Source organism: Pseudorca crassidens, chromosome 4 (genome assembly GCF_039906515.1).
Source record: "Pseudorca crassidens isolate mPseCra1 chromosome 4, mPseCra1.hap1, whole genome shotgun sequence".
Classification (NCBI taxonomy): Eukaryota; Metazoa; Chordata; class Mammalia; order Artiodactyla; family Delphinidae; genus Pseudorca; species Pseudorca crassidens.
In genome coordinates, this window is record NC_090299.1 from 71,726,971 (window position 1) to 71,752,006 (window position 25,036).

General features: G+C 42.3%; 1 protein-coding gene and 1 pseudogene across 3 annotated transcripts; both read right to left on the reverse strand.

Annotated features, from left to right (window-relative positions):
- Positions 1 to 527: 527 nt before the first annotated feature.
- On the reverse strand, positions 528 to 24,951 carry LRRC66 (leucine rich repeat containing 66). Of its 3 annotated transcripts, none has more exons than XM_067735946.1 (5): positions 24,682 to 24,951; positions 21,231 to 21,731; positions 11,249 to 11,418; positions 4,315 to 4,504; positions 528 to 2,800 (listed from the first exon to the last, which is right to left on the reverse strand). In XM_067735946.1, exons 1-5 carry the CDS (start codon positions 24,863 to 24,865, stop codon positions 927 to 929), a joined length of 2,919 nt encoding a protein of 972 aa, XP_067592047.1. In that variant the 5' UTR covers positions 24,866 to 24,951; the 3' UTR covers positions 528 to 926. The 3 variants fall into 3 exon arrangements, with proteins under 3 accessions (XP_067592047.1, XP_067592046.1, XP_067592048.1); XM_067735945.1 differs by having other exon boundaries at positions 4,315 to 4,507; XM_067735947.1 differs by having other exon boundaries at positions 4,315 to 4,507; positions 21,231 to 22,321; positions 24,682 to 24,797.
- On the reverse strand, positions 7,439 to 9,711 carry LOC137224127 (dr1-associated corepressor-like; annotated as a pseudogene).
- Positions 24,952 to 25,036: the final 85 nt, after the last annotated feature.

The window sequence follows — 25,036 nt, forward strand, 5'->3', positions numbered from 1 at the left end:
CCCTTACTAATTTCCCTTCATCCTGTCCGGTTCTTTCCAAATGGTTCTTTCACTAAACTCTCTCTAGTCATCCCTGTTTCTTGCCGTCTGGGTCCTGCTGGGATCCTCACCTTTACAGAGTTGTGTCACAAAACTACGGAGAAAGAATGTCAAGTTGGGAGTGGCCGACAGTGTCCAAAGCTGCAGAGGTTTTACCTGATGAGACCGAAGAGTCCATGCATGTCCCATGGGAGGTTGTTGGTGACCTCTACTGGCATGGGTTAAAGGAACGGTGAGCTGAAACCTGACCACGGTGTGCTGGTGTGTCAACAGACAGTTGCTGACTATTCCTTGGAGAAGCCTAGCTATAAAGGAGAAAAGAAGGTGGTATTCTGAGGGAGCAGCAGGGTGGTGTTTCCGTTCTTCAATGTGAATGTTGAAGGGACTTGAACATGCTTATAGACGGCCAACAACCATCAGGTTTCTCTGGGTCTGCATTTGAGTATAAAAATTAGAATCATCTTTTCCTAACTGCAACATCATCAGTGTTAAGTTTTAATGTAAAATTTATTAATTGGAACCTTTGATGTTCAAATATTTCAGTGCTTTCCTACCTAAATGATCTATGTCTTGTGAATGGTAGTTTTATATTAGAATTAACTAAACATAGGGAAGAATTTAGAGAATCAAATTCACTGATTCGGCTCTGAATGTTGAACCCAGTCTCTGTCACTGAAGTGCTCCCGTGTTCTTAGTGAACTGGTTTCATTTGGAAGCATCTGTAATAGTGGTACCTGGCTCTTGACACCATCTTGAAAATACCCCTCCCACCACCCCACCCCCTTTCACACTGAAGATCTGGTTCGTCACCAGAGGAGTGTAATAACTGTGTTTGGCTTATAACCTTTCTGGAATCACTGTCCTCACGAGGACACACGAACCCCTCATCAGTGCCCATTCATGTTGTCCTCTTCAGAAACTTGTCGTGAGGGTCTTAAGTTTTTCCCCACAGCGATCTTGGAAGGAATCTTGCTTTGAGCTGTGTCTACTCCCTGAAAGTAAGGTTCATATTTACAAATGCCTGCATCTCCTTCACCACAGGCACTCTCATCAGGATCTGAGGGGACTTCAGCAGAACATGTTGGCGTTTGTGGTAAAACATCTACATTTGAAAACTCCAAGTCTCTAAGCGAGCATTGCCACTCTGCTGCCTTGGATTGAAGAGCTGTGACATAGTCGTCAATGGACATGCCTGGGATCTCATCACTGCAAGGACTGTTGCCCGGTGACCTGGGCAAGGTCAACGGATCCTCAAATATATTGGTGTTAGAGCCACTTTCCGGATGAGTCGCGTCCAAACCGTAGTCTGGATCAGAAGTGAGAGTTTTTCCAGAATGATGTTCCTGATTCTCACATTGCCCCAGAATCTTCTGGAAGGCGATGCTGTCCTCAAGACTCTCTAATGACACGACATTGTCCCTCCTCTCCCCCGAGTCCTCATCCCCCAGGGGCTCGTTGGCTCTGCAGTTCTCCTCACCATGTGCCTCTGCTTCAGCCACACTTCTCCAGTCTTCTGAACTTGTTGAACTTAGAGTAAATAAAGACCCTTCGTCAGAATCTGTGTCCAGCTCGTACTGAGCGTCAGACGTGTCCTTTTGTGCTAGTTCCTTGCTAGCAGGAGTCACATGCAGGTCATGACCCCACCCCGGAGTGGAGACGGGTGGGGACGGGTCCGTGGCTCCTGGGTCACTGAGCGTGGCCGCTCCGTAGTGGGCAAGGGGCTCTTCCTCGTCACCGGCGCCCTCGAGCCTTTGCTGCTGTGCGCTTAGCACATTGTCCTTAGAAAACTCCGAAGGGAAGTGTGGACTGCCCCCTCTCCCCTCCTTCTCTCCAGTCCTCAGAGCTTTCGTACGAGCCACCATTTGGGAGAGAGGCGTGGTCATTTCCCTGGGGATGGGTGGGCCTAATTCGTTGGAATCCTTACAGATTGAGCCAGGGCTTGTCTGTAACCTGGCAGCCACGGCAGGGATGCCCACTGATCGCTCACCGAGGGAACCTTCCCCGGCCACAGTGTCATAATTTACTTCTCCAGGAATATCATACCTGTAGATGCAGTCCTGTCCCGCCGGCATGAGTTGGGTGTCATCAGCATTCGGCCATCCGCGGAGAACGGGCCGGGCCGCACCGTGATTTGGAAGCGCGTTATCCTTCCCGCTTCCTGCCCCGGTGTGGTCCCCGCATCGTGCTCCGCCCTGCCCGCCGCCAGCCTCCTTTCTGCTCGGCGCCAGCGTTCTCGCAGGAGTGACAGCCGCGGGTGGGGCTTGGTTCTCACAGAGGTTTGGATCGTGGAAAGTTTGGCGCAGATCCATCCTTGGCTGCTCCATGTTCCCTACAGCTTTGATCTCATCGTAGAAGCCCTGGTTTGAATACACGTTCCCTGAACCTGGACTTTTTTTCCGGCATCTCTGTTGCCACAGTCTGTCCACATAAGGCCGCGCAAAAGCCCCCAGGCAGAAAGCCACGAAGAACGTGATGGACACTGACAGACAGACGGCCAGGACCAGGTCCTGGGAAGCGTCCTCCCTTCTGCCAGCAGCTTGCACATCCCCGGTGCTCCTAACCCTTCCTGGCAGCCGCCTCTCCCTGTCACTGGTGTCAGAGCCCGCAGGGTCCTTCTTGCGCAGAGTGGAAAAGCGCACTTCCCAGGGCCTCTCAGCTGTGCTCGTCGCGAGGCTTCTCGTATGATTCAGATTAGTGCGAGGAAGGTGGGTCTCTCTGGACACGCGCCTTGTGGGCGTCCACCAGTATGCCTCCTCCTTCCCTGAGAGTGGGGGTAAAAGCACACGCTGAGTCGACACGGGAATGAGATTCCAGTAGTTTAAAAAGCATCTGTGGGCTTCCCTGGTGGTGCAGTGGTTGAGAGTCCGCCTGCCGATGCAGGGGACAAGGGTTCGTGCCCCGGTCCGGGAAGATCCCACATGCCGCGGAGCGGCTGGGCCCGTGAGCCATGGCCACTGAGCCTGCGCGTCCGGAGCCTGTGCTCCGCAACGGGAGAGGCCACAAAAGTGAGAGGCCCGCGTACCGCAAAAAAAAAACATAAATAAAAAAAAAAACATAAATAAATAAATAAAAATAATCTGTGAGTCCTCAGTCCTCGTCTAGCTAGATTTAAAGTGGGTATTACACGATTAGCAGCTTTACTGACTGATTGCTTGATCGGTTGTCGATGCCAACAGCATGTGGCAGGCTCTGTGCACGCTTATGTGAGGCTCTCAGGCTCGGGTCTGCTGCTCCCAGGCCCGGGAGACTGTGTTTCTTAGGCTTCCTGACTGACTGCTGCCCACAGGAGAAAGGAAGCCAGTCTGTAGGGACAGCCACATTGCTCCTCCTTTCTCCACAGCCTTCCCTTACGCACATTTACGAGAACATTCCATCAACCCTCTGCACAAATCGGCCTTGGCCACACCTGTGTTTGCTATATCACTTCCTCACCATTCCTCGGTGCTGGCAAACGGCAAAAATATTCGGGTTTCTCTGCTGGCTCCTGACATTCTGCCCTCCACACTCGGAATGCCCGTGTGGGTCTCACAGGGCGATGAACCAAGTGTGGCTGACACCATTAAGACTTCTCTCTAATCTTCATGGGTTTCTCCTAAACCTGGTAAGCATGGCCATGTCTCTACTGAATAGCAGTCCTGAATAGAACAGAGGCCAGGACTCACTTTTTAAAAAATGACTCTTTTTTTTTTTTTTCCCCCAGTTAAGAGTTTGAGAATTAGCCAAGATAGTTAATAGTGTGCGTGTGGGGGGGGAAGCTTTCCAAAATATTCAGTTGCAGTAACATATTCTAGCAGTTTGGGAGAGTGGCAGGGAACAAATCAAAGAAAAATATACTTTTGAAATATGTGTGTTTTGTGTATGTGTAGGATTATACTTTCAGAGGGTTAGCCAGCATTTTAAATAATTATGTTTCAAGTTTTAGAAGTCCTTTCTTTGATCAGTTATTTTATTAATATTTGGGATAAAAATATGACATTTTTGGGCTTTACGGAAAAATTCTCTCTTTGTGAAATTTCTGGTTTTGACCAAAGCCAGTGATTTCTGAGCTAGCTGAACTAGGTTTCTCTGACCACGTGAAGAAACTCGTTCATGAACTGAGGAGAACAGTTAGGTACCAATGATTTTTCTGTGATACAGCCCAAGGATGATTAATGCCATAGATCAGCACTCTTGCTTCTGGGGGGACTGTCATTGTTTCAAATGAGACTAAATTTTTCATGTCTCTTTTCTGTTTAAATGGAACCATTTCTGAGAGAAGAGGCACTACTGACTTACCAACAGACTTGTTGCAAATTGCATTCCACTTTTTTCTCCAGGATTCAGAAATAACATTTTGGAAGACTTCCATGCTATAGTCACACTGCCACTGGTTAACAGCCAAGTCAGCCTCCAGGTGGGGAAGTTCCAGAGCCACGATCATCATCGGCAGAATGGCGGTCAGAGCGTTGTTGCTGAGGTCTACAACCTGCTTGAGAAGAAACAAATTTAGGACAGTCTGTGAATAAAGACATTTGGAGACAAAATAAACTAGTTACAGGTACTGTCTATATCTCTATGGAAGCCATGTGAATTTACCACTGATTTCAGAGTCAGAATACTGGGTTTAATTCTCTGCTCTGTCCCTAAGGACTCTGTGAGACTTGGCAAATTGTTGACTCTCAAGGAGCCTACCTCCCAGGGTTGTTCTGAGGATAAATGTATGTGAAAACTTTAAGTATGGTGCCTGTATTAGATGCCCAATCACTTTCCCTTCCTTCTTTCCTATGAACTGTGATTTGTACTGTTCAATATAACCTAGACTCCCAGTGTTATCAAGGTCTGGAATTAGAGATCAGGTCTCGAATGTCTAGAAGCACTGTGATCTTGAAAGTGGCAGGAGATACTGGATGATGAGGACAGAGAGCCCAGAAGAACTGTGGTTGACTGAAAGTGGCAAAGAGAGCTCTTTTGCATCAAGTATTATCTTAAAGGTAATAGTACATTTCTCTGCATCCATGGCTATTCAGTATAAACAAAACGACTAATTTTCCTAGTCTCATCAGAAATGAAGGGGAAACTGGGGAACAAAAAGGATTCAGTGACTCTAAAAACACAGAGTAGGATCTGTGAAGCTGGATACGGCAGTGGTGTGATGTGGCCAGGACAGCATAGTTAGGTGTAGCTCTAGCTACCATTTGCAGAGCGTTGCTGTGTACCAGGCATCCTCCTGGGTGCTTTACATGCATTATGTCTATTCCTCCCAACAACTTTGTCATTTCCCCCTTTTTACAGAGGAGGAAACGGGGCTAGGTCACAGTATATCCCATATAATCCCTACTCCTAAGGCTTGGTACCAGGTGCGCAGAAAATAATGGTGGAATGAACGAATGAATGAATGAATGAGTGAATGGCAGAGCTGAGATCTGACCTGGCTCTGTAGCTGTGTGCCTTCCACTCCAGAACACAGCCTCTCGGAGCCTGAGCTCCCACTGCACTGGAGTGAAGGGATGCACAGAGGAGGGCCGGAGCATGAGCCACCAGAGTGGGGTCATGGGGTTTGGGAGAAAATCATAAATGCAAACCTTGCTGAAAAGTAAAAAAGAGGGCCATGGATGAAATCCATGGAGGCTGAATGTAATTCAGGTCAATTGTTTAATAAACATCAGGGAAAAAGCAGCACTGGTATCTTGGGTTATATAAACTCCTGAGAAGAGCTTTTACTCAGACAGACACTCAAACAGCACCATAACCAAGACTCAGTAGTGAGGGGGACCTTTGCGCTGTTGAGTAACAAGCACTCTTGACTCCCAAGGGAAGGCTGTCAAAAATAGGAAGTAGGAGACTGGGACCAGGAAGGAAAAAGAAACCCCCACAAAACTTTGCTTTGGCCTGGCCTTGACTAGGATCAATAGTTTTCTATGTACCCCCCCCTCAACAAAAGGGTGAAATATTCTAATGTTTTTTGGGGTCTTTTCTTCTTAGTGCATGTCTGCATTTTTTTTTTCCATCCTAGCCCCTGTTATATTATAAATCACGAAACTAAAAGCAACACAGAAGAGAGGACAGAGAGCTAATCAAATGATGCAGGAGGAATCATTTCTGAGAAAAGATTAAAACAGAATAGTCCAATTTGGCTAAAGAAGTGGCCATCCACTGTCATTTGAAAGGAGTGTACGTTATAGAAAGATTGGGAGAAGCATATAATGTTGCTAACGATCACTGCTCTAAGAAGAATGGCAGAGGAGAAGGAATGCTTATTTGAAATGCCAGTGAAACATTTCATTCTACCTCCACATGATGATGAATTTATGCTTTGAGAAATCTATCTGGTTTCTGAAAAGATTTCCACGTGGAAAGACATGTAATATAAAATGCAAGTATTAAATACGTCTCCTGGAAAAAAACCCAACTACATCCATGTTAATATTCGACTTTCTGGTACCAAATATGCTCATCATGTTCCCCAAGAAGTTTTTAGAGTTATTGCTGAACAGGCAGAAGGGTTAATAGAGAAGGAGAAATTGTATGATTCTGGGCGGCTCAGGTAATTTAGGATTACAGATGATTCAGAACATTCTTGGGCTTGTTTTTTAGTTTGCCTGTAGCATCTATGACCTGTGAGCTGCAGAAGACTTATAAAGCACAATGCAAATGCACAGGAAATAAAACAGGCATAGGGAAATTGCACATACAAATATAATCAGTATACAATATGCTAAATGAGGTTCCCAGGCAATCTGACGGCCTGTTTGTGGTGAACCGAGAGCACTGCCAAGTTAAGTGGACTTTCTCGTCTGCTCTGATAACTTCGACGGCAGACAGGTCCCCAATAACCTGCCCCCATATTCACACCATCTGGGTCATCTCCTCCCCTTGAGTATAGGCAAGACCTGTGCCTCTCTTCTAACCGACAGACCATGGCAAAAGCAATGGATGTCCCTTCCACGATTACATTCCATAAGACTGTGATGTTCTTGCTAGCAGGCTCTCTCCTTCGGGCTCTGAAGCGAGCTGCCATGCTGTGAACTGCCCCGTGGGGAGGTCCACACGGCACAGAACTGAGGGCAGGCTTAGGCTGATAGCCAGTAAGGAATGGCGCCCGAAGCCCAGTAGCCCACGTGGAACTGAATCCTGCCAACAACCACATGAGCTTGGAAGTGGATCCTTCTTCAGCTGGGCCTTCAGGTGAGACTCCAGCCCTGGCCAACACCTTGATTGCAGCCTTCTTTCCCCCCTTTTATTATTATTTTATTAATAAACTTTTTAAAAATTTTTATTTATTTTTTTACATCTTTATTGGAGTATCACTGCTTTACAATGGTGTGTTAGTTTCTGCTTTATAACAAAGCGAATCAGCTATACATATACATATATCCCCGTATCTCCTCCCTCTTGCGTCTCCCTCCCTCCCAACCTCCCTATCCCACCCCTCTAGGTGGTCACAAAGCACCGAGCTGATCTCCCTGTGCTATGCGGCTGCTTCCCACTAGCTATCTACCTTACGTTTGGTAGTGTATATATGTCCATGCCACTCTCTCACTTTGTCACAGCTTACCCTTCCCCCTCCCCATATCCTCAAGTCCATTCTCTAGTAGGTCTGTGTCTTTATTCCCATCTTACCCCTACGTTCTTCATGACATTTTTTTTTCTTAAATTCCATATATATGTATTAGCATATGGTATTTATCTTTCTCTTTCTGACTTACTTAACTCTGTATGACAGACTCTAGGTCTATCCACCTCACTACAAATAACTCAATTTCCTTTCTTTTTATGGCTGAGTAATATTCCATTGCATATATGTGCCACATCTTCTTTATCCATTCATCCGGTAATAAACTTAAGAACAGCTCTAACTTCTCTGTCTCCCCCAAAGCAACTAAACCCAGCTAAAAGCGGGTGTGGCCTGGGGGGCAGAGGGCGCTAGGAGTCATAATCCTCTTCATCCTCTGCCTCAGGTGCTGAGGGGCCCAGGGGGTGGGGTGCTGGGGGCAGAGGCAGAGTCGAGGTGAAGGGCATGAAGGGTGTCAGGGGGGCTCTGGAAGTGGGCAGGGAGGTGGCTGGCCTGGGATGGGGGCAGTGGTGTCTCTTCTTCCCCGTCAGTATCTGTATCCTCAGACATCCTCCTGCTGTGAGCCTGTCCCTGACAGCTTCTTGTCTTTGCCTCTGCTTCGCATCCCACCATTCTTCCGGCTGCTGCCTCCTGGCTTCCGGCCCCTGCGGGCACCCTTGTTCCCACCCATGTGGTTGTCTTCCCCATCCCCCTACATGTTAGGCACGGATGCCACCAGATCCTTCAAGAAGTCAAACTGCGGCTCCAGCTCAATGCACTGCTTCCGGTGGGATGTGGTCACGGTCTTGGCGTTTCAGGACTGGGTCACCGGCAGGCTTTCTTCCACGGTGACTCCAGGAAAAGCTCGAGCGCCCGACAGAGGATGACAGGCACAGCCGCCGCCACCTTCCCAATCTCTTCATCCGTCTACACGATCTTCTTGATCAGGGCCGGTGGGAGCCACACGTTGTACCTCCTCTTGCTCGGCGTCTCGGGGCCTCTCTGGCTGCGCCGGGCACAGCACCACTGCCCACAGCCTCCCGGCCCCTGGGCCTGCTCGTCGCCCACCTGCCCTCCGTGGTTTGACTGCAGCCTCTTGGGACACCTTCAGCAGAGGCCCCAGGCAAGCCTTGCCTGGATTGCTGACCTCAGCAATAGGTAACTAATACACCTATCCATGATCACTATCTAGCCGTTCGTTCCTTTGTTTATTCAACAAGTGTAAATACATGGTATGTACCGGACATATGTTAAGCATCAGAAAACAAAACAGACATGATGTATGTCCTCAGAGAGCTCACCGTCTTGTAGAAGGGTTATGGGGATATAGGCATTAATGGCTAAACCATACCTAGAATGAAATAATTTCAGTTTCCATACGTGCAATATGGAAAAAGCATAGTCTACTATACCTGTGTATAAAGGGAAACTAATTCAATCTGGAGACCCAGGCAAAAGGATCAGCAATAGGGGAGGGCTTGGGGTGAAAACTAGGCAGGAATGCAGTCAGCAAGGGGAGGGTGGCTTGAAATGAGGCTGCAGGGGCAAGCAGGGGCCAGGCCCTTGTCGTGAAAGCTTACAATCAGATTTGTATGTTAAAATAGTAGAGCTGGGCTTCCCTGGTGGCGCAGTGGTTGAGAGTCCGCCTGCCGATGCAGGGGACGCGGGTTCGTGCCCCGGTCTGGGAGGATCCCACGTGCCGCAGAGCGGCTGGGCCCGTGAGCCATGGCCGCTGAGCCTGCGCGTCCGGAGCCTGTGCTCCGCAACGGGAGAGGCCACAACAGTGAGAGGCCCGCGTACCGCAAAAAAAAAAAAAAAAAAGAGTAGGGCGTCGCAACCACTTTAGAATTTCTATACGTAGTCTACATTTATAAAGGGCTTACTGTATTCCAACTACTGTTCAAAGCACAGTCTATGGATTAAAACATTTAATTCTCACAAAACTCTATGAAGAAGGAAGCAACTTACCTCCCTTTTACAGATGAGAAAACTGAGGCACAGAGTGATTCGGTAACTTACCCAAGATCGTGTGGCTGGCGAGGGGCAGAGCCTAGGTTTAAACTCAGGCAGCTGGCTGCAGAGTCGACCTCCCTCACCACTGCGTCACTAGTCTCCGAGAGAGGACGGGCTTGGAGGGCCATTCCGGTTGAAAGGGGCAGGGGCGAGGTTGGGCATTTTTCTTGCAGCTATGCTATGGCTAGTCCAAACTGGGATGTGCAGTAAGGGTAAGATACAGTCTGCCCTCCGTATCTGTGGTTTCTGCATTCTCAGATTCAACCAACCATGGACAGAAAATAGTTTAAAAAAAAAAAAAATGCTGAGTGTTCCAAAAAGCAAAACTTGAATTTGTCCTGCACGGGCAACTATTTACATAGCACTTACATTGTATTTACATAGCATTTACATTGTATTATTATAAGTAATCTAGAGATGATTTAAAGTATATGGGAGGATGTGTTTAGGTTATACGCAAGTACTATGCCATTTTACATAAGGGACTTGAGGATCCACAGATTTTGGTACCCATGGGGGTCCTGGAACCAATCCCCTTGGATACCAAGCATCAGCTATACACACAGGGCTTTGAAGACTTAGTATGAAAAAAGAGAATGGAAAATATCTCATTAATAATTTTTACATTGACTACACGTGTAAAAGACAATATATGTGGATATATTGGGTTACAAAATATATTAGTAAAATTAAATTCACCTGCTTATTTTTACTTCTTAAATCGAGTTACCGAGAACATCTAAAGTTACGTATGTGGCCCACATTACGCTTTATTGGATGATACTGGCCTATATAAAGAATGGGCGTGTGTGGTGCAGGTTACGGGGACAGGGGATTCAAGCTTCGCCTAAGCCATCTCTAGGTCCTGGTGTTTCTAAAGGAGCACTGAGGGGAGATTCTACAATATCTCCCCATAGAGGAGGAGAGAGGAGGAAGGGGCTAGGAGGAGACGGGGCTGAAGCTGCCAAAGCTGGAGCAGGGCTCTAGGGGTTACTCACACTCCCAGCTGTCAGGACCTCGGTGAGATTCACTGCAAGGTGCCCGAGAGACAGGCACCATGCCTCCAAAACATGACGTCGATCCCCCCAACCTGGCTCTGATGTTTAGAACTGCGTGTGGCACGTGGTAAGTGGGAGGCAAAGATGAGTTGATATCATTATGATTTGTATCATTCTGTGCCCAATTTTGGTGTGGAAGCATCAGGGTCACTGGCCTTCAGAGGCCCATGTGGTCCTGGGCTCTATGGGGTGTAGAGCCCATTTAGGCCCATATAGTCCCAAATTGCATAAAACCCCAGGGACCTTTGACTGACCTTGTAGTTCAGGGAGGGAGCCTTGCTAGTAACCGATTTAATTTCTTGCCAACTGGTAAGTGGAAGCTTGGAGTTGGGTTTAATTAGATTTAGGAAAAATAATGAACCAATCCTTGCTGCTGAGCCTACATGTTCAAATAAAATGTCCACATTCATGTCCACTACTGAGGCCTTGGATTTTTGAGGCAAGAGAGAGACTTCAGCTCTTTTAGGGGCATCTTAAAATAGACTTATATGTTTTGATTGGTAGCCAGTACTACTGGGCATGAAGAAACTCTTCAATGGAAGTATTCTTCTAATAGAATTGCCTATAGTTCTGCATATTAGAAATATTATAAACACTATTTTCTAACCTGTAATTTTTTTAGGTCCTTGAAGGCTTCTGGATGAATTCTGAATATCTTGTTGCTCTTTAAATGGAGGCTTTCTAGTTGCAGGCAGTTATGAAAATCAGACAAACCAATTTGCGTTATCCCATTGAATGACAGATCCAAACTCTGTAATGACTTCAGTTTCCACAGCCCTGTTAAAATTAAAAAGCGACTTGAAATATAAATTGGTGGTACTTACTGCAGCATTGTTTGTAATGGTGGAAAACTGGACACAACTTAAATGGCTCACGACAGAGAAATGGGCAAAGGATGGCTATATCAATACTACAAAATACTGTGTTGTCTTAAAAGAGAATGGGATAGATCAACCTGAAATAACTGAACAGGAAGGAAAAGTTAAGTTGCAGGAAAGTAGAGTATAATTCCAACGTTCTTGGGAAAAAAAGGCTACATGCAAACATACACACATGTTTCAAGCGAGCAGAGAAGAAGGCCTGGAAGGAGGTGAACTAAGCTACCAGTGGTAGCTACACTTAGAAGTAGGATGGTGGGGCTTCCCTGGTGGCGCAGTGGTTGAGAATCTGCCTGCTAATGCAGGGGACACGGGTTCGAGCCCTGGTCTGGGAGGATCTCACATGCCGCGGAGCAACTAGGCCCGTGAGCCACAACTACTGAGCCTGCGCGTCTGGAGCCTGTGCTCCGCAACGAGAGAGGCCGCGGCAGTGAGAGGCCCGCGCACCGTGATGAAGAGTGGCCCTCGCTTGCCACAACTAGAGAAAGCCCTCCCACAGAAACGAAGACCCAACACAGCAAAAATAAATAAATTAATTAATAAACTCCTACCCCAACAACTTCTAAAAAAAAAAAGAAGTAGGATGGCGGAGGGAGGTGAAACTATGCTTCGATTTTATACACTTTTGAATTCTTCCTTTGAATGAACATGTACTAATTTTATAATGAAAGCATCAATCAAAAATCTAACCTTGATTGAATGAAACGGTAAATATGATACTTGCTTACTTGAACTATGGGTAAAACTGGATGACCTTGTTATGGTTATAGAGGAAAAAGTTGTTTTGATGCTTTATTTACATGGATGAATTCTTCCCCTTTTAAGATGTCCTCATTCTATTTTGTAGCTGTATCCGTTACTTATCGTTGATATTATAACTATTTTTTATATTTTTCAAAGGTAACATGTTAGAGCTAGAGGTTTTAGTTTCCGGCAAAATAACAGAATTGAGTTTTGGTCTCTGCCTTTGTATTTCACTTGATTCCAGAAGTAACCATGAGGCCCATCTGGCACTGAAGGTAAAGGTTGAGAATGATGTACCAGCCGTAGCAGTCTTCCAAATCTGAGTTCCCATATAAGTCTCACGTGGAAGCCCTGCATTTTTACATTTCCTTCTGCTCTGTTCTCACACATAGTCTGCGTCTTTAACAAACTACTACATAGCAGATCAGGTTGGTTCAATTCCAGAAGGGTTTATTCCTTGTCTACTGTCTGCAAACTATCAGTACTTACTGTAAGACTAATTATGCAGAGACATGATGACCTAAATGAAATGGCTGCACATCTATGTTCTCATTTGCTCATTTCAGCTGTACAGACTAAGCAAGAGACCACAAGGACGACAACTAAGTCGAAATATTATGAGCATGGTACTTAGTGCTGAGGACAAAGACAGCGGAGAAACTTTGTGTCTGGTTGCGTGATAAGACACACACACAAGAAAAAGTTGTTAGTTATATAAAGCAGTTTTACCCCCACTATTGACTGTAAAATAATTGTTGTTCGTCAGCCTTTCCATCAGATGATTAGTCCTTTCAGGGCAGAATTCACACTTTTGTGAACACTTGTAATGCCCAATATATAATATACATTCAATAGGCTAGAAGTCACGGTGTTTGACCTGCACAGAGATTTAAAAGTTGTTGAGCCAACATCAAAGATTCAGTACGAACATGTACATTTCTAGCTTTTCTTGAAAAATAAGTCTCAACCGGCACAAGATATTTGGCTGGAGCTGAATGAGGGCTGCCTGCTACGGATGGGGCATGCACTTATAGAAGAATATGATGTCTCTATCAAAAATAGGAAGACAAAGGATAGGCCAAGAAGCCTGCATGTTTAAAAAAGTGAGAGAGGGCTTCCCTGGTGGCGCAGTGGTTGAGAGTCCACCTGCCGATGCAGGGAACGCGGGTTCGTGCCCCGGTCCGGGAAGATCCCACATGCCGCGGAGCGGCTGGGCCCGTGAGCCATGGCCACTGAGCCTGCGCGTCCGGAGCCTGTGCTCTGCAACAGGAGAGGCCACAACAGTGAGAGGCCCGCGTACCGCAAAAAAAAAAAAAAGAGAGAGAGAGAGCCAAGGCTGAGATTCAGCCGGCATATGCTGGTGAGAAATACTTCCATACTGGTTCATAAATAGCTGCTGCTGAGCCACTGTGTGTTGCCCCGCTGTGCTAGGCACTTCAGTCTATTCTCCCTTCCACCTCCCACCCCCAGCAGGATTCTGCTTCATCATTACAGCCAGAAGGCATCCAACTTGGGAACCCAGGCTAAAGGCCTCTTGTTAAATATTTTGAATATAAGCTCTGGAGAAAATACATTTCTTTCTGGACTGAAGAATATTCCTACGTGTTTTAATACGCAAATGTATGGGTCTTGAGAAAAAAATGCAACACAGAAGCTGATATGAAAGAAGTGTCTCAACATTTTTATGATAATTGCCTGACCTGTACAGGGATGTGAGCTCATGGTCCCTATCATATCTAGTACTTAATTGAATTGAATAAGTACCCCAGGCATTCAGTGGAGAGGGAGACCATGTCTAGTTTGGTCTCTATCAATGGACAGGGGGGTGTTGAAATCTCCAACTGTAACAGAAGATTTGAAATGGAGCTGGACCTTGCAGGGCCTTCTCAGGGACAGACCCTTGTGTCCCTGGCCTCTCATTTGTAGAAAAGCTTTAGCCTCCTAGGGCTTCCCCAAGTTCCAAAGAGCAAATTCAATCACAGAAGTGACAAAATGTAGAAACAAAGGAAAACAGTCAAGCAAGACAAACTAATAATAGTTTATAAAAATAGAAGGACCACATGGTCCAGCAATCCAACTCCTGAGAATATACGCGGACAAAACTATAATTCAAAAAGATACATGCCCCCCTGTGTTCATAGCAGCACTGTTCACAACAGCCAAAACATGGAAGCAACCTAAATGTCCATTGACAGAGGAATGGATAAAGAAGATGTGGTACATATATACAATGGAATACTACTCAGCCATAAAAAAGAACGAAATAATGCCATTTGCAGCAACATGATGCAACTAGAGATTATCATACTAAGTGAAGTAAGTCAGAAAGAGAAAGACAAATACGTGATATCACTTATATGTGGAATCTAAAATATGGCACAAGTGAACCTATCTACAAAACAGAAACAGACTCGTAGTTGCCAAGGGAGAGTGGGGGAGGGAGAGGGACAGACTGGGGGAGTTTGGGGTTGGTAGATGCAAGCTATTACGTTTAGAATGGATAAACAACAAGGTCCTACAGTATCGCACAGGGAACTATATTCAGTATCCTGTGATAAACCATAATGGAAAAGAATATAAGAAAAGAATGTATATAAGTGTATAACTGAGTCCCTTTGCTGTACAGCAGAGATTGGAACAACATTGTGAATCGACTATACTTCAATTAAGAAAAATAATAGTTTAGCTATAAAAAAAAGTCAAAAAGACCTTTAGTTCCTCCTCAAGGGTATAGATAATATCCTGAGTCATAGCCTTGAGCTGTTTTGCAGATACTAAGACCCCACCAGGTGGAGGAAGTTAACTGCATGCTGACCCCATGAGCACATAGACCCCATGGTTGGAACCAGAAGCATCACCCTGTTTCTTTGCCATCAACCAATCAGAGAATTACGCATGAGCAGATCACACACCCTGTGACCCTCTCCCTCACCCTGTCTTTAAAAACTCTTCTCTGAAAACCATCGAGGAGTTCAGGCCATGTGAGCATGAGTTGCCTGTTCTCCTTCCTCGGCGCCCTGAGGTAAATGCTGTCTGTGCTTTCCTTCACCACAACCCGGTGTCAGTAGATGGGCTTTGTTGCACATCAGGCCAGCAGACACAAGTTAGGTTTGCTAACAGATTTGCTCACTTCTCTGTACAGTTCTGTCAGGTTTTTCCTCACATATTTTGACAATCTATTGTTAGGTGTATTCACATTAGAATTATTATATCCCCTTCAAGAACTGATCCCTTTATCATTAAGTAGTGCTTTCTTTATCCCTGAAGTCTCCTTTGTCTGAAATTAATATGGCCACTCCACCTTTCCTTAGATTAGTGTTTCTCTAATGGCGAATCTTTCTCCATCACTTTAGCTAGCAGTTTTATTTGTAATACCAAAAAAGACAGCCCAAGTGTCTGCTGACAGGTAAATGAGAGTATCCACATGATGAAATTCTACTCAGAAATAAAAAGGAATGCACTTTTAATACATACAATGACATGGATGAATCTCAAAATAATTATACTGAATGAAAGAAGATACATCAAAAATAAAAGAATGTGTTGAACGATTGCATTTATATAAAATTATAGAAAATGCAAATGAATTGATAGTGACAGAAAGATCAGTGGCTACTTGGGCAGGGGAGAGATGATGGGTGGGAAAGTTCGACTGCAGAGAGGCATGAGGAAATTCTGGGGGGTGATGGACAGTTATCTTGGTAGTGGTGATGGTCTCACAAGTCAGTGTGGTTCAGAGAGCCAGAGGACAGACCAGAGCACTCAGAACATGGAGAATCAGGGGTCTCCAACATTATACAGGCCTACAGAAGTATGAACTGTAGTGCAAGATTGTTGGTGAGCACTCTGAACTTTATACAAACTCTGAACAGTTGTAGAAAGAGAATGAAAATCACCTTCGGTTACTCATTGTACCAGAAATCAAGGAGGTGATGACTATTATAGCAAAGACTAGGATGGGAAACAGAATTAGATACTCAGCCTGATCAAATGGCCCTAAAGGAGAACTAACACTTTTTGAGCACCTGTTATGTACGAGGTACAATGAGAGATGTTTTATATATGTCATCACTCTGTGTGTTATAGTTTTTACAAATGCTATCTCTAACCCTCACATCAACCCTGTATATATCACTATCTCCAGTTAAAGATAAGGACCAGGAAGCTTTTATAGGTTAAGTGACTTGCTTAAGGTCAATAAACAAGCAAATAGAGTAATACAAGGCGTATAAAAGATAAAGTAAAAGAGTAACTAGGAAGAGTGGGACCAGAACATGCCCAAGCATGGGGGGGATTTTGAACATGGAGAGTTATAAGAATATCCTCTTATTTGATTCCCTTCTTAATATCAAGCTAAGATCCCCAAGAAGAAGGGAAACTTCTGCACATGGGAATTAAGACTGTGAAGTTCAGTTACTCCTCCCATGTGAAGATTTTCCTTTTACTTCCAATTTTAGGGAATTAAGGTGCAATGTTATTAAGAGAACTAGTGGAGTCCTGCAAATGACCTTTTTGTTTTGCGGTCTCTCAAGATGGAGTTGGAAAATTTGGGTAAACTCTTCTATGACACTTGGCTGTGTTTCTCAATAAGAGAATATGTTCTTTTACATATTTTGCATGGCGAATCAATGTTGAGGAGTATTCAGGTGAGTGAAGGAGGTTGTGAGGCGCATTAAGAGCTGGGGCTTGGACATCAGAGAGTAGATTTTATGTTTTGAGAGAGTCAAATGTTGGGAGAGGCATATGGAGGCGCTTTTGTGGAGATGGGATTATTTATTGAACTGCTTCCTGATGATCACATAGGCAGGAATTTGATAAGCCTTTGCATTTAGAACGCCAGAGGCAGTTTCATTATTTCCAAGAAATTATCTCAGTGTCTATGAGAAAAAAAGGCCACAGAGGGCATGCCCAGACATTACACCATCTTAGAAACATTCCTTTGGACGCTGAATTTCTTAAGTGGTCTCCCAAATGTGATAATCTGATAACATAAAATGATGATATTCAAGGGTTATGGCTTCAAGTTCAAAGAGTATTAGGAATTGGAATGGAGTCTGGAATGATCCTGGATAAGATACTTGAGTCATAAAATCAGTCCCTTAATGTGGTCAAATTTATATAGGTGAGCCAAAGACCTTGACCTCTTAGCTTAATGATATACATTCATTTTGTTACTTTAGAACCTGAATTGGTTTTGAGAACATTGGTTATTGGTATTTCCATAATCCAAACAGTAATCAGGATGAAAGGTTTAATTCCCTACAAATGAAGAGTACAATATACTTTTTTTTCAACAATACGCTGGTTATGTTTTTTTCTCCTCCACCAGTTTCAAAAATCAGGTATTATTTCATCTCATTGACAACATATTTATCTCTTGGATTCTGGAATTTAGTATGTTAATGTGAGGCTGTCACATCTGGTCTTTCAACCTAACTGGAAACTCAGTAAGATGTTGGTGCTGATACATTTTCAGGCACTTTGTGGGCACTCCAGAAATACTGTTTGATGAAAGTGGGATAGTTTAACTGGAGACCAATCCCCTTGTTTTCAATTTTTTTAAACTGATTTTTCCATTATTAATGCTGTACTCCAAGAATATGGGAGGAATATGGTCATGAAGGTTAAATTCATGGCTGGCTTCTGTTTTGTGAATTGCATTGGCCAGTACCTCCTCTGGGTGTTTTCCCAACATGAAGCTTATTGGTAACATCACAGATGATCAGCATCAAGAAAGGAAATCAGCTGACACTGAGCTGGTTAGTCAATGTGATCTTTCACCCTTACAAAAATGGGCTTTCCACAGTCAAAGCAACTTTTCACTGGCTCTATAAACTGTCACCATATTAAGATATGTGAAACATGATTTATAAAGGTGCTATAGGCCAATTGCTTGACTGCTGCTTTCTGAGAAATCTCTAATTAATCATTATCTTTAGATGAGTGCAAATACCTATGTAAATAGATACAAATGATTCTCTGCTTATGAATTATAGTGGGCTAGGAGTCACATCTGCTGCAATAATTATTTAACATTTTAAAAGATAACTTGAGATTCGGACAAAAACAAATTTATCATTTGTTTCTAAAAGACTGTTATTCTCAATTTGTGCCAAGAGTAATAAGAACTAATATTTGCAAAGTACTTTAGAAGTTTATGAAGTACTTTTCACATTTTAATAGCTACTGTTTATGATGTCAAATACTGTGTTAAGTTAGGTTCTTAAGATACGTCTTTCCTTTAATCCTCACACTTCTGAGTAAATATTACATTATCTAGACATTTCCTTTAAAAAGGCGTAGGATAAAGGGATCAAAAAAGAACAAAGGTCAGGAATAGGATGGCACCTCAGGGAGCACCTCTCTTACCAGCTTTTTCCCTCGAAAATGGGATTTCAACGTCAGAGTTACCCAGCCATAGTCACAGAATCATAAAATGGGACAGGACGCCAGAGGGGACTCTAGTCCCTAATAAGAACTGAAAGTGTATGATGATTACAGGGAAACAAACCCCAAAATGCTATGGAGAAAAGAACTCTGAATTACATCCAATTAGATTCAGGGCTTACAGTGGACCTCCATCATCAATCTGTTTCATTCATCTCTCCATTTGCTAGAATTCCATTAGAATTTCAGATAAAGGATTTACTCATTTCACATCTTTTTATCCCCTCCTTTGCAAGCTTAACATATTTCCTGATATTCTGGGAGGTAGAAGTTTAACTTGGGAAAGGAGGATGGGACTGCATCTGCATTTTATAGGGATATCTGGTCCTTACATGAAATGTATTCATCCTAACCTCCAGTTAGCTCTGGAGAATTCATCTGCCTTAAGGAGATATAGTCAGCGTTTCTCTATCTACCGTTATGGTGGGATAATATCTTGACATATTAAGCTTTTACCTGTCTCTCTTTTCCTTGTGTCCTTTCTCTCTGTTCAAGCAGTAAGTAAAAGCTCTGTGTTAATTGTTCCAGGGGAGGCACATGGCAAGGCAGAAAGCAGAGGCGAGCAGAGGCGACTACAAGTCTTTTTGGCTTTTGTTTTCCAAAGGCCTGAGTCTTTAGAGGAAAGGAATTTCTAGATCTAGATAGAGAGTTTTGAAGAAACAAAAGCACGTAAGAATTTTCTACAAACTGAAAGACTGAAAAGAAACATTCTCTGGCTAGAGGGGGTAAGGGACACACACACCACACACACACACACACACACACACACACACACACACACACACACACACACACACACACACTTTGATGCCTTGTCAGGGTATAAGATTCTAGGGCTGCGGTATAAATCTAGGAAAAGATAAAGGAAAGCCCATGAAAAACTGATGTTAAGTGTAAGTACCCATACATCCCACCACAACTGACGCTAGCAAAATGGGGGCTCAGAATCAGAAACTGTGCTGAGTTATAAACAGTAGAAGGTTATATCTCTAGTACGCTTGAATTTGTGGGTTGAGATTCACATCTACCATACTCGTTAGAAAACACAGTTATATCATGTGGATATGTGTAGCTTTAATGATGTTCGTCAGAGTTATAGCAAACAAAATGGAAATAATCTAAATGTTGTTTGATTGAACAGATTATAATATATTAAAATTATTCAACTATTTAAAATATTATTTATGAGATTGCTTAATTATGTAAAGATGTTCAAAATATTCTGTGATATAAAATTATGTTATGAAATATTATGGACAGTAAATCCAATTTTGAAAGAAAAATATATATGTAGGCATAAAGAATAAACTTGAAGAATACATATTACATGAGGGACTTTAATGTTTCCCTTTAAATTTTTCTTTAATTCCTAATATTTTACAAAAAACAGGCATTCCTTTTGTAATAAGAACAATATGATAAAAATCATAAAATAAAACGCAATTAGTTTACACTTTGCACTGAAAATACTATACACTGCTTTTATGGGAAAGTTCAGGGAGAGAAGACTCCTGTCCTTCTCACACAATTCTGCTGCTGTGGTGACTGAAATAGTAGTCCCTTCACCTGCCAGGCTATTATAGTCAAAATTATGCTTAAAACAAGATACTGGAGAAAGAGCAAAAAATAAATGAAAAAACAAAAAAATAAAAGCATGAAATGAAAGAACTGAAAATGAGAAAAACTAAATATGCATAATTTGAGATGGAGAAAAATGAGAAAATCCTTACACTTTCTTTTTTTAGCATAAGATCTTATAAAAAGTAAGTACTTAGCAAAGAGTGACCAAGACTGAAAATAGACGGGGAAAGGAAACTGTCTAGCACTCCTGAATATAAAAAGGAAGCTCTGGCTTATGAATCTGATACATTTTCTAAATAAAACATTGGTGGATTAGTTAAGGAACTCCAAAATGTAGATTATTGAGTGTTGGAATGGATGAGAATTTATATTTATAGGAGGGTATGTGGAGTTCTGATAAGGAGTCCTACTTTGATTTGATAATAAGGAAGTTTATATATAATATTAGCATATATGTAGTCTACATTTGGAGGAAAACCAGATAAGAAGATGTAAAATGTATTCTGTAAAAATAAAAATTATAAATATGGCAACACTTAATTTGCATTGTTACATATTAAAAGTATCTGAACTACTTATTTCTCAGTGCTTTTCTGTAATTAGTAAAAAAAAAATACATAAATCAAAGTAGGTAATTTAAAATCACACATTATTATTTAGTACTTAAATACTTCCTAGTATCTCTTGACAAATCCATATAAGATTAATGTAAGTTATAGCAATGGGAGATTAAATTACATTGACTTTAAATTCCACATATTATAACTTAAAATTCCACTAAGAAACTCCTTTTATTATATTTGCTCTGATCCAACTGCTTTACTTTCAGCTCTTTCCTTGAAACTGAAAACAAACCTGGAATTCTTATTGACATAAAACATTAGCTCTCCACATACTCATGGTTTCTTGGTCTAGTCCATCTTTTAAAGTTGTACTTACCCTTGGGAATGTCACTGAGTTTATTTCTTTGAAGAATGAGCAACTTTAGAAATGGAAGCCCATTTCTCAAGCTGCCTCTCTGGCGTTTCACCCACAAGGACTTGAAACTGAGTAGATCCAATGACATGGAGCGAATGGCGTTGTTGCTGAGGTTTAATATTTCCAAAGCACGAAAATGTGCAAGAGAGCTTAAGGTTATTTTCGATAGGAGATTGTTACTGAGGTCCAGGTGTCTTATATTCCATTCTTCTTTTTTCATGTGAGTCTGTAAGAGAACCCTAAAGAAACTGGAACTTACGTCCACTATGGCTGCTATCTGTGATATGTCCACAGGTATTTCATGCTTTCCAGCAAAAGAACAATTTGTCAGAAGATATCTGTTCCATTGGCACTCGGAATTGAATAAAATACTGCTTTTTCTTGATGGGTTTGTCATTGTGTCAGTAAAATAAAGACCTATAACCATGGTGACGACTCTGAGACGTAGGTTTTTCATAATGCCTGGAGAAAGAAAAATTGACTTATTCAAAATAACTTATGTAAAAACTAATAGCAAATAAGCAGAAATTTTAATTTTCAATTTAAGATTCAGGAAAGTTATCTTGCCTTGACTGCCAAGTTACACGGATGTTTGATTTCTTAGACAGTGGGGCAAAATGTAGCTACCAAAATGGTAAACAGCTATAGTGTAAAATTACATTTATGCCACAGTTTTAAAGAAAGAACCCCTCCTGATTTGTCAGAAAATGTGTACTCACTTGGGCCTCACCTGTGTCTGCTTTTCCAGGATTACTCACCCTGCAGTCTGCTTTGGAATGAGGGAAACCTACCAAGATGAAAAACTTCTCTGCTTCCTTCCTGGTCTTCAGTACCGAGCAAAGTCTATTATCCTTATTTTACAGCACGGTAATCAGCCATGTGCTTTATCACGTGAGTGACAAGCCATATCGTTACACCAAACCGTGGAACTGTATCGGTGGAAAGTTCAACTCATGAAAGAGACTCGATATTTTTTAATGACTAGAAGAGCTACAAGCTTTGTCTTTGCGGCTTTTGTGGCTTTTCAAATCCACTTGAAACCATTTAGATACCTATGTTAAAAAAAAATCGGTTATAAAAAGGATGCTCTCCCTAGGACCCATGAAGATATAATTAGATACAGAAACTCAAGTATCTTTCTCACCAAAGATTCTTGAGAAGCAATTGAAAGCTTTAAAACAAGTATCTACAAATCACAATGCCTGAATGTATGCACAAAAAACAATTTTAAGAGTAGATGAGGAGGGGTGGGATAGGGAGGGTGGGAGGGAGGGAGACGCAAGAGGGAAGAGATGTGGGAACATATGTATATGTATAGCTGATTCACTTTGTTATAAAGCAGAAACAAACACACCACTGTAAAGCAATTATACTCCAATAAAAAACAACAAAAGAGTAGATGAATAACTTTTTTGTGATTTAATTACTAAATTAATTACTAAATTTAATGATTTAATTACTAAATTCCATTAAAAACTCAGTGTGTGTACTAATAACCACATTACTCGGCACGTAGGTTTGCAGCAAATTGTCCCTTCCGTTCTGTTCCAATGGCAAATGGCACCATTCTAGTTCTCATCACTAATCTGCAATACTAGCATGGGCTTAACTGGTTTTCCTGTCACTGCCTTTCAATTTTCCTTCTTGCTTCATCCAATGAAATTCCAAAGGGTTACTTCCCCATAGTACTGTTTTCCCATATCATATCCTCATTCAGAAGCCTTAAAGGGCTCTGCAGTGCCTACAGTCCAAATCCCTCAGGTTGGCATCCCAGGCTTTCTATTATTTACCTAAGTTCATGAACTAGTTTTAAAAGTACATGTGGAGCAACTACAAGATGGGGCTTGTGCACCTCGGTATATATGTAGATCTCATGCAAAAATTAGCTTTTACTTCACTCCAATTCCAAGCCCAATGCCTTTTCCTCTCCTCAGTCCAAATCCTACATATGTCCTTCCAGATCCATCACTAACCCTATGACCTGAAGACCCTTCTTCCTGCTTTGGCCTCTATTTTGTTCAGAAATCTTTCAGTAAATATTTATTGAATGAATGAATGCATGCTAGTAACATTCAGTTTGACAGAATATCAGTACTGTCCTATATGGCTATCGCTTTGCATTGTGTCTGTTTTAAACAGCCCAAAAGACTATAAGCTCCCAGATGGTAAGGGCCATGTTTTCATACATACATACATATATATATAACTTCCCCCCATGTTTTATATTTTTAATAGTCTTTAGTCTGTCATAGGACTATGCTATCTATATATCTATATATAGGGCTATATCTGTATTATCTACGTATCATCTATTTATCTCATCTATGTATCTATATATTTTCCCCCATGTTTTATATTTTTAATAGTCTGCAGTCTGTCATAGGGTTATGCTCTGCTTGGATAAATGAATGCATGCAATGGATGAAATTTACCATGTAACTTTTTAAACTTTGGTTTCATACAAAGTCAAATCTGCCATATGTTGAAAGGCATCTAAGTTCCGGTACACGTGGCTATGAACTGCAAAGGTGCCCTACAGCATGGAGGAGAGATTTATTTTTAAAGTGTGCCTCTTGTGCAATACCAGAAATTCAATTTACCATGTAACTTTTTAAACTTTGGTTTCATACAAGGTCAAATCTGCCATATTTTGAAGGGCATCTAAGTTCGGGTACACGTGGCTATGAACTGCAAAGGTGCCCTACAGCACGGAGGAGTGATTTATTTTTAAAGTGTGCCTCTTATGCAATACCAGAAATTCAATTAATTTGTAGAGTCAGAAAGATATTTGTTACCATATTTAAAGCTGCAATCATTACATATGTAATTATACAGCAAGCTAATGTAACAACGTCAGCAACAAAAAAAAGATTCATCATTCATAGGCACACTACAATACTGAAGAGAAACATGTGGTTGGAAAAAACTTCTTAAGGGGACTTAAGTAAGACTTTCACTGACCTGATTCTTTCTAAGTTGAAGAGATTTATCTGTAACTAACAGTTTTGAGTTCAAAACAGCTAGATAAGGATAATCTTATGGCATAAAGTGAAAGGTATTCGTTTGTAAGTTTTAAAAAATATTATATATATACAAAACAAACATATGTATTAGGTTAGGAACACCTGAGAACTCTAGAAAAATTTTCTGAGGATATTGGAGACAATTACGTGGAATGTATATATTTAAATGGACATATTCAAGCTGAAGTATGAGGAAGTAGAAATACTGGGTGTGTCAGACAGTGAGACAGGGAGAAGGCAGTAGAAAAAACAAAGTAGAAAGGAAATGAAGAGTTCATTCCTATATAAAAGAAAGAGAAGTTACAATAGTTAGAAGAAAAAAAGCAGGAGAGGCTAGTTTTGCTAAGATGTAGAAAGAACACAACAGTAACACTGTTTCTAAGGCATACCTTTGGTCCTTAGGGAGTTTTCAAATGGATCTCTCTCTGAATCAAGCCAGGTGGGGATTTTAGACTTGAGCCTTTGAGGCTCCACCCATCTGCCCTGGAGCCTGCCCTGTGGCAAACCTTCAACCCTTTCATCTCCAAGCTCTGGCCTCTTGCAGAGGTGACAGCAACAGACAGCGGTGCACATTCCCCTGGGATACTGGGGGAAAAGCCAACAGAGAGAGGCCTTCTGCAATGCAGAGGGTAGGAGTTTCCAGACTGGGTCTGTACAACTTCTAACTTTGAGCTCCAGGATTCCAGAGAGATTACATAAATACTGGCGGCGTCCAATTCTCAAGCTGTATTTACATTCAGCACG

Coding starts and splice junctions, on each gene's coding strand:
- LRRC66 (XM_067735945.1), bottom strand. CDS start 24,865: ATGTGCACCGCTGTCTGTTGCTGTCACCTCTGCAAGAGGCCAGAGCTT. Junction 11,419..21,230: donor ACTCAGTGACATTCCCAAGG/GTAAGTACAACT, acceptor TAATTTTAACAG/GGCTGTGGAAACTGAAGTCA. Junction 2,801..4,314: donor AATTTGCAACAAGTCTGTTG/GTAAGTCAGTAG, acceptor CCCCACTCTCAG/GGAAGGAGGAGGCATACTGG.